This window comes from Furipterus horrens, unplaced genomic scaffold, assembly GCF_987537825.1.
Source record: "Furipterus horrens unplaced genomic scaffold, mFurHor1.1.pri manual_scaffold_12, whole genome shotgun sequence".
Taxonomy (NCBI): domain Eukaryota; kingdom Metazoa; phylum Chordata; class Mammalia; order Chiroptera; family Furipteridae; genus Furipterus; species Furipterus horrens.
The window spans coordinates 70,103,124-70,112,622 of NW_028327182.1; the positions used below are offsets into that span (position 1 = coordinate 70,103,124).

General features: G+C 41.3%; 1 protein-coding gene across 3 annotated transcripts in view; it reads left to right on the forward strand.

The window, feature by feature from the left end:
* The window catches only part of ARHGEF7 (Rho guanine nucleotide exchange factor 7), a 146,868-nt gene extending 137,570 nt beyond the window's left edge, over window positions 1-9,298 (forward strand). For all 3 annotated transcript variants that reach the window (XM_090258797.1, XM_090258794.1, XM_090258795.1), the window contains 3 exons: window positions 2,136-2,235; window positions 2,585-2,639; window positions 7,961-9,298. In XM_090258797.1, the coding sequence (XP_090114923.1) occupies window positions 2,136-2,235; window positions 2,585-2,639; window positions 7,961-8,083 (278 nt within the window). In that variant the 3' untranslated portion in view covers window positions 8,084-9,298. The remainder of the gene's footprint in view (window positions 1-2,135; window positions 2,236-2,584; window positions 2,640-7,960) is intronic.
* Window positions 9,299-9,499: the final 201 nt, after the last annotated feature.

The window sequence follows — 9,499 nt, forward strand, 5'->3', positions numbered from 1 at the left end:
GTTTGGATTCAAAGCAGATACCAGTTGGAAAATTTACAAGCCATCTAAATTGTCTGATGTCATCAGTTCTCTTTGCAGCGCAAATTAAGTGTTTTCTACATACCTGAATCTTTATGAATGCTTTTCTCTTTTTCTAGGAAAATAGCACACGAATTAAGTTCCTTATAAAAATGTGGGTAGCATTTGTATCAGAAACATGGGTTTTCCTCAGCCTTCAGAATTTTTTAGGTGGCTGATATCTCTGTACTTTCTCAGTAATTTGTTTCACACGCTAATTTCCTTCTTAAGCAGAATTTCTGCAAGTAGCCCAGCTGTCCCACCAGCATTCCCCATTAACCCAGAAAGGCCTAGAAGACATTCCCACACAGACTCTCATGGCACCATGGCACTGGAGCAGGCAGTACCCTGGGGAGGTGGATTGTTGTCGGCATAATAATGTCTTTAAAGATGTATGCCTTTCTGGAACCATGTCTGTGAAGCAGTGCCTCTTTCTGCCTGACAGCAACAAGATCTGCTGGTCCAGGATTTGCAGCGTGGTGTGAACACAAAAACACTAGCAGAGGGTTGTCTTTGAAATAATATTTGACAGACCTACATACAAACATGCTCCTATATACCAGCTCATTGAGGCTTGTGACAAAATTCTAAGAAGAGCATTTGATTATAATACTAAAGTTATTCTCAGGACACAAAAAGGCCCTTCCATTTATTGGTGTAAAAAAACCATATGTATAGAAGCTTATGCTGTGCTGTGTAACATAGAATTGTACTTGCTTACCCCGAGCTTAATTTTCTTATATCTGAGATAACAAAGGAGAGATCAGCATCTTAATTTTGTGCTGTTCTGGACCTATAGTCTCCCAGTATGCTTGTATTTGATGCCCTTCCCAGTTTCTGAGGCTGGGACAGAGAAGGGTTTTCAGACGTCCAAGGGGCAAGAGGGAGACACTTGGCCAAAGCCCCGAGGCCTGTAACTCCAGTCCTTTTTCCTGTGGCGTCTTGCCCTGGGAATGATAGAGTTACTCTCTGGATGTCAGTAATGTTTCATGAGAGCCCTTTCCTCATCAGGCTTTGATAATAATTGTTAATCTTGTTCCACTCAGAGGTGTAAAAGCTTACAATACAATGCTGGTGAAACTAATTCTTTAAAATCAAACTGTTAAAACATTGCTGTTATGCTGAATGTTCGTATAATACAAGGATGTACAATAAGTGCCATCTTAAAATTTAATGAACTTTTAGGAAGGCAAATTAAAGATAAACCAGGAAAAAGAAGATCAAGCAAGTTGAGCCAACATCTTCATGATTAGCATATATCAAACATCAAATGTATTTTTTAATGGAGAAATGTTTATCACAATACCACCTGCAAATGTTTGTGTTCTCTGGTAGACTATATCCTTCCTCAAATTTGCATCTGATGTAATTTTTCAAAAATATAAATGATACATGTTATAGTATTATATAACCTTTAATATTTTCTTTTAGAAAAGATGACTTTCTTGTATCCTTAACTACGATTTGATTCTCCTTTTTAACCTTTTAAAATAAATATTTGGGTTTCTCAGTTAATTTTTAAAGTACCTATTTTGTGGCAAACATTTATTGAGATACTGTCCTAAGCAAGCTGCTGTGTTTTTAACTGTCACTATAGCGTTAAATGTTTTAATTACCAGTTTTTTAAATTTATTATACACTTAGCATATATGTACTACATAGTGTGACACATCTTTCTAAGATCCCTGGGCCTATAAGGCTCAATTTGATTAGGATATTTATTCCCAAATACCCAGGATGCTGTGGTCAGAACCTTTAACTCACTGACTGTGGAGAAATCCAGAGTTTAATAGGTCCATAATCCAGAATTAGAAACTGAAGCTTAATAAATTAGAAAAACGCTGTTTCCTTTCCTCTATAATGCTTTAGGAATGAAAAAGGGTTCAATAGATGGAAATAGAGATAATTGGTAAAAATTGCCTTTCGCTTTTTTATGTAGAAAGTAATTTTTTAATGCACAGTACCTGGAATTAAATATTAATATTTAAATAGTGTTGTATAGTTAAATTCTTTTTAGTTTTGCTATGGTATTCATCTGTGGGCTTTTTTTTGTTTTGTTTTGTTTTTAATGATGATAGGTTCACGTAAAGAATCTGCTCCACAAGTTTTGCTTCCAGAAGAAGAAAAAATTATAGTTGAAGAAACTAAAAGCAATGGTCAGACAGTGATAGAAGAAAAGTAAGATGTATTCCAGTACTTTAAAGCAGGGTGTGCGTGTGTATGGAGGGGTGTGGGAAGGGGAGGAGTGGAGCACTGGAGTCAGAAAAAAACCCAGGAGGGCTGAGGTGTGGCTTCAGAAACTATTACTTTGTGTCCTCATAGATTGGAATGAACACTGACCAGGCTCTTTAACTTCCCATAGAAACAAGTTGATTGTTCTGAAGTATATGAATTTAGATGTTTAGTAAATAGCGCAGAACAGCCCTGGTTATTTTATCTGGCATTGACATGTCTCCTGGTGAAGTGTTTCTCTGTGTCCTCTTCATTCCTCATCCTGTTCAGGTGTTCATTCCATTTTCTGTTCTAGGAGTCTTGTTGATACTGTCTATGCATTGAAGGATGAAGTCCAAGAATTAAGACAGGTGAGTCACAATCAGTTTTCTTAATCCTTTTTTTTCTTTTAACGGGGAAAAAGAGGAAAATACTATATTGAAAATGAAGCTGGTTGTCCATACGTGAATTATTGGGTTGGCCAAAAAGTCCATTAATTTTTTTCCATAGAGACATTTTTTATTTTCACCAATAACTATTGATTTGGATATTTTGCGTATGTTGGCGATCTTTCGCTATTGGCTTCTAATGGGTGGAGGCCAGAGGTGCTCCTAAAAATCTTCCAATGAATAAGGCAGCCTCACAGCAAAGAGTATTGTGGCCAAAATGTCAGTAGTACTAAGAAACTTTGTAGACCACTTTTGAAGTCACAGCACCTTCTGCAAACACTGCACAAATCTTTTTTTGCATTTCAGTTGTGTTTTTTAAAGTATATTTTATTGATTATGTTGTTACAGTAGTCCCAATTTTTTTCCCCTTTGCTCCCATCTGCCCAGTACCCTCCTTCCCTCCAGCAATCCCACTCCCCTTAGTTCATGTCCATGGGTTGTGCATATAAATTCTTTGGCTTCACCTTTTTCTATATTATTCTTAACTCCCCCCTGTCTATTTTGTACCTACCAATTATGCTTCTTAATCCCTGCATCATTTCCCCATTTCTCCCCATTTCCCCTTCCAGCTGAAAACCCTGTGAATGATACCCACACCTTTGTTCTGTTTCTATTCTGGTTTGCTTAGTTGGATTTTCTTTTTATTTTTTAGATTCAGTTGTTGATAGTTGATAGTTTGTTGTCGTTTTAGTGTTCATAGTTTTGATCTTTTTTTTTTAAATAAGTCCCTTTGACATTTCATATAATAATGACTTGGTGATGATGAACTCCTTTAGTTTTACCTTATCTGAGAAGCACTTTATCTCTGCCCTTCCATTCTAAATGACAGCTTTGCAGGATAGAGTAATCTTGGCTGTAGGTCCTTTTCATCACATTGAATACTTCTTGCCAGTTCCTTCTTGCCTGCAAAGTTTTTTTTTAGAAATCAGCCAATAGTCTTATAGGCACCCCTTTGTAGGTAACTCTCTGCTGTTCTCTTGCTGCTTTTAAGATTCTCTCTTTATCTTGAACCTTTGGCACTTTAATAATGATGTGTCTTGGTGTGGTCCTCTTTGAGTTTAGCTTGTTTGGGACTCTCTGTGCTTCCTGTATGTCTATTTCCTTTGCCAAATTAGGGAAGTTTTCCTTTATTATTTTTTCACATAAGCTTTTGATTTCTTGCTCTTTCTTGTCTCCTTCTGGCACCCCTATGATTCAGGTGTTGGCATGTTTAAAGCTGTTCCAGAGGTTCCTAAGCCTCCCCTCATTTTTTTTCAATTCTCGTTTTCTTTCTTATGTTCCAATAATTGATTTGAACCCTGATTTTCTTCCCTTCACCGTTGGTTTTGTGTGGATTTTCCTTCATTTCATTTAGCATAGCCTTCATTATTTCCCTTATGCATTTGCCGTACTTAGGCATATCTGTGAGCATCTTTATCAGCAGTGTTTTGAACTCTTCATATGTCAGGTTAGCTATTTCCTTGTTTGTTAGGTTGGCTGTCTCCTCATTGCTTATTTCTCCCACTGGAACCTTGATCCGTTCCCTTTTTTGGGCCATACTTGTCTGTCTCCTCATCTTGACAGGCTTCTGTGTTTGTTTGCCTCTGTGTCTTAGGTAGAGCTGTTGCACCTGTTAGGTTGTAAGGGGCGGAGCCTTCGGTATTCATCCGTATGTATAGGGCGACCCGTTTCACCCCGTTGTGGTACTGTGTGTGGGGGAGGGTTCTGAGAGGGAATAATGCTGCTTGCTTAGCACTTGCCCCTTTTCCAGGCACTTCTCCCACTTTGTATGGGACTGGTGCCCCTCTAACTATTGCCCTGGCTGTCATCCCAGAGTGGGTTGGTCTGTGGACGGTCTAGGACTGTGGGGGCCCTTTAAACAAGCAGACTCTGCTGAGAGACTGGCAGTTTCTTCCTCCGCCCCAACCCCTCACTGGCTTGCACAGTCAGAAGCAACGAGGCTCTTTTCCCCAGTGCTGGAAGCATGAGCTGTGTGGTGTGGTCTGGTGCTGGGAGCGCTCCCCAGGTGTCCCTCCCTACTTTTTAAAATATGTGACTGAGCTTTCTGCAGGCCTGCTGCTGCTGCCACTGCTGCCACCACACCTCATACTCTCTTCCATGGCTCCGCCCCTCCTACCTGTCTGGATGAGTATTTCTTCTTTATATCTTTGTTGAACTTCCATGCAGCTCAATTTTCTGGAACTTCTGGTTGTCTCTAATTCTGAGATACAGTAGTTGTATTCCTTCTTAGTTGTGGAGGGAGACGCAGCGTGTCTATCTAGGCCTCCATCTTGGCCAGAAGTCTTCAGTTGTGTTTTTACTTTTCTTGAAATAATAAAGCATAATATGCCGGAAATGTTACATATCTTCTTCCATCTTCAATATTAAAATGGCTGCACAAAACTTCACCAGTTTTGATTTTTTTTATGAAATGCACACTGATATGACAGTTGTTACAATACAATCTTAACAAAATCCTTTTAAATGAAATTAAAGGCACTACTAGAGCCATTGTATGGAAAAAGTTAAATAAACTTTTGACCAACTCAATAATATAGGAAGAAGATCCTGCTTTTCAGAATTTCAGCAGATCAAATCATTGGTCTTCTGTAAATGTGATAGACCTGGAAATGAGTTTTTAAAGTGACTTGTTTAAATTCTGTCTTTTTACTATACTTTTTTTGGCATCAGAAACAATCTCAGATTCTGATAGAATAATTATTTAAAATATTTAAAATTCCAATTAGTTAAGAGGTTTATTAACTACCTACTGTGACTAATCTCTGCCACTTTCTGGTGTAACACATGGTCCTTGTTCTTGAGAAACTGAAACAAGTCGACAAAATATATTTTGTGTATGTATATTATTTATACAAATGCCTTTAGTCTCCAAGCAGGGAGTCGTAAGTGCTGCCCCACAAGCGGAGAGGTTAGAAGGGAGGCCGAGGAGAGGTGCTCTGGGGTTGGACCTGCACTCAGAGCCATCCTCTGCAGTGTCCAAGGCCGCTTCCAAGTACTTTCCTTCCTCTGAGGGGCTTCTGGGTTTGTGCCTCACCTGTGGCACTGGGTTACCTCTTCGTGTACACACCTTCTCCATGTGGGAGGAACCACTGGGTGCAAACTGTATGGAAGTAGGCGCCTCTTCATTCACTTGCGTATTCCTTCAGTTGCTGTTACTTCCATTCTTTTTTTTTTTTTTCAGATTTAATGTGTTTTATTGATTAAAATATTACATTTGTGCCAATTTCCCTTCCCTCTGCTCCCCTCCACCTGGTGGCTCCCCTCCCTCCAGTTGTCCCCCCCTTTTAGATTATGTCCATTAGTTGTGCATACAGTTCCTCCCAACCTCTCTCCGTCTATTCCATTCCCTCCTACCCTGATCCCCAATTCCTATATCATCTCCCTCCCTCTCCCCACTCCCCCTCCCTGTTGACCTCCCCCCAATATGCTTCCCGTACCCACAGTTCCTTTTCCACTCTTGTTGCCTGTTTAGTTTGCCTTTGTTTCATCTCCCTAGCTTCTGTTTTTTAAACCAGTCCCTTTAACATCTCATATAACAGTAGTTTGGATCTAATGAACTCTTTCAGTTTTATTTTGTCCTGGAAACACTTTCTCTGTCCTTCTATTCTGAATGACAATTTCGCTGGATAGAGTATTCGTGGTTGTAGGTTTTGGATTTTCATTACTTTGAATATTTCTTGCCAGACCCTTCTTGCCTGTAGGGTTTCCCTTGAGAAGTCAGCTGATAGTCTAATTGGGACCCCTTTGTACATAATTCTTTTCTTCTCTCTTGCTGCTTTTAAGATTCTCTCTTTATCTTTAATTTTTGACATTTTGATTATAATGTGTCTTGGAGTGGTTCTCCCTGGGTCCAGTCTCTTGGGAACTCTCCTTGCTTCCTGGACCTGCAAGTCTATTCCCTTCCCCAAGTCTGGGAAGTTCTCCTTTATTATATTTTCACTCAATTTTTCAAGTTCTAGTTCATCTTCCTCACTCTCTGGCAAACCAATGCTTCTTATGTTGGGCCTTTTATAGCTGTCCCAGAGGTTTCTGATCCTCTCATTGTTGCTTCCCATTTCCTCTCGCTGCATTGGTTGACTGCTTGTTCCTTCTCCATATTCCAGTTTGTTGAAATGAACTCTGGATTTTTTTTCCTCACCTTCTGTCTCGTATGCGGTTTTGTTCCTTTCGTTATGAAAGTTTTTCACTTCTTTCTTATCTTTTTCCTGCTCTTTTGTGAATTCTGTAAGCCACCTGCTAACAATGGCCCAGAACTGAGCCTCTGACAGGTTTCTTATCTGTTCATCTGTCAGGTTCTCTATCTGTTGTCTGGTGAGCTGTGCTACCGGGATTTCTATAGTTGTCTGCCTCATTTTGACAGATACGTTTTGTTTTCTTGGGCCGGCTGTTGGGGGCAGTGCCTGTGTACGCGTCACAAATCAGCGACCGGCGCCTGCCTGCGACCTATTTCGCAGCCCTGTGGCGCTTTCTTTCTTTGGGGGCGGGGGTCCAAGATGGATTCACACAGTTATTCAGCTAGGAGACCGGGATCCGTCCTCCCACCCCCCTGGGCCTCACTGTTCAAGGCGATGCGGTGGCTGCTCTCCCCAGCGCTGGAGTCGCGCACTGCCAGGGGCCCGCCCGCAGCCGGGATTTCTTGCCGCCCCGCCGGGTCTCAGGTGCAATCGCAAACAGCTCTGCCCTCTTTAACTCTTACCTGCCCAAATGGCACCGCTGGTTTATAACTTCAAATGTTGGGCTTCCGTGTAGTTTTATTTTCTGGAATTTCTAGTTATCCTTTGTTTTGAAGTGGTTGTATTCCTCTCTCGTTGTAGAGGGAGACCTAGCGTGTCCGTCTAAGCCTCCATCTTGGCCGGAAGTCCCTGTTACTTCCATTCTTATATAACGCTCTAAGATCTTTACAAATGTGTAAAGAGTAGGTAGGATGCAAGTTTTCTTTTACTATTTTCAGCCATTTTCTTATGTTACATCATTCAGAGATTCTCTCCTTCAATAGTTGGAAATTAAATTGTAAGAGATGTTAGGACTTTTTCCTTCTGTGATTTGTCTTGGTTCCCAGGATCAACTGTGCGATAAGGAGCCTCAGATGTCTATTTAGACATTTAGACAGTCCTGTTAAATGCACTCATGACCACAGTGCAGGCTGGATTCCAACCCAGGGTTTCAATCAGCGAGGCCCACGAGTCTTTCTTTTCCCTCTCCACAGCCAAGCACAGTGAATATCCTGTGTGCTTCATTTACAGGATAACAAGAAGATGAAGAAATCTCTGGAGGAAGAACAGAGAGCCCGCAAAGAGCTGGAAAAGCTGGTGAGGAAAGTTCTAAAGAATATGAACGACCCTGCTTGGGATGAGACCAACCTCTAAGGAACGTCTTTGGTTCTTTCTTAAAGACCAGTTATGAGACCAAGTTGGGAGCCCCATGACCCCAGCCAATGTGATGTTCAGGACCACAGGGCAGGGCTGACGGAAGTCATCTTGCTTTCTGTGCATACAAAAGCTGGAGTTCATCATGCAAATGGAAACAGTCACATTGTTCCTGAAGAATCCAAACAAGAGGTGTAGACACTGAGGGCGAACTGCATTAATCTTAACTCTAGTAACATCTTAATTACCTCATTTTGCAATAAGTGCAGCGACTGACTACAAATCCTGGTCTTTCAGACTTTTATTGAATATATATAAATATACATACATGTTTCTTGTAAATACCCCATTTTGAATGCATATCCATGATTGTTATATCTGGGCTGTTACCCATGCTAAGACATCCTCCCCACTAATTTTTCTGGTCCCATGAACTAGAAGTCATGTTAATGCACGCATGGACAGCAGAGACTAAGAGAGCACCAGGATGGCTTTTGGTGGACACCTGACTGTTCACCACCACCGTAGTGTCCACAGTGTTCTAAAAATACTTCCTACTTTGGTATGCCGGACTACTTTAACCTTATTTATAGCTGCAAAGACACTTTAATGCCATTTGAAACTCTTCTATCAAAGCAGTATTGCAGTCACCGATGCAGGTGGCTCTGAGTGCCACGCTCTGGCTGATTGAGGGAGTCTGGGCCTCAGTCAAGAATCCTAGGCAATCTCCCCCACACACTACGGTGTCCAGCTACAGGTGTACTCTCTTGTCTGCTTCTTATCAATGCTGTGATCATCAGAGTGAATTTACTACACTTGGAGTGATCATAACAGACTTTTATATGTAGACTAGTTTAATAACTTGACAAAGTGCACTGTTTTGTCCTCCCCCCAAAGAGAAAGCTTCATTAGAACCTGTAAATAAAATGTATTGTTACATATCACTGCAGCCGATGAAGGCGAATCAAGGTGATCCTGTGAGCTGACTTGGATAGGTAGGATTTCCTTGTCAGACCAGTGTGAACCCTGAGCTCTGTTTCACTGTAGGGTGCAGCAAGCATGGCTGCAGTGCTCACTGGGAAAGAGAAGTGTTTCCCTCTTTCAGCAAGAATAAAGCAATAGCCACCTTAAATTCCACCTAAGTAATGAAAGTTTAAATGTGGGTCCATTCCTGCCCCATATCCAAACTGCAAAGCAGACAGAGGAGGAAGCAAGTCCTAACTCTCGCTCTGCTGACCCCTGGGCAGAGGCGGAAACAAGTCCTAATCTGGCTCCACCGACCCTTGGACAGGGGCTCTAAAAGCCTCAGCAGTCTGGGCAGGAAGACCAGCTTGGAGCCCAGCTTGTCCTTCTGTCTTGGAGAGAGGATCACGATGTCACAGGGGACTGTGCTTTCTATTTCCGTCTTCTAAAGAG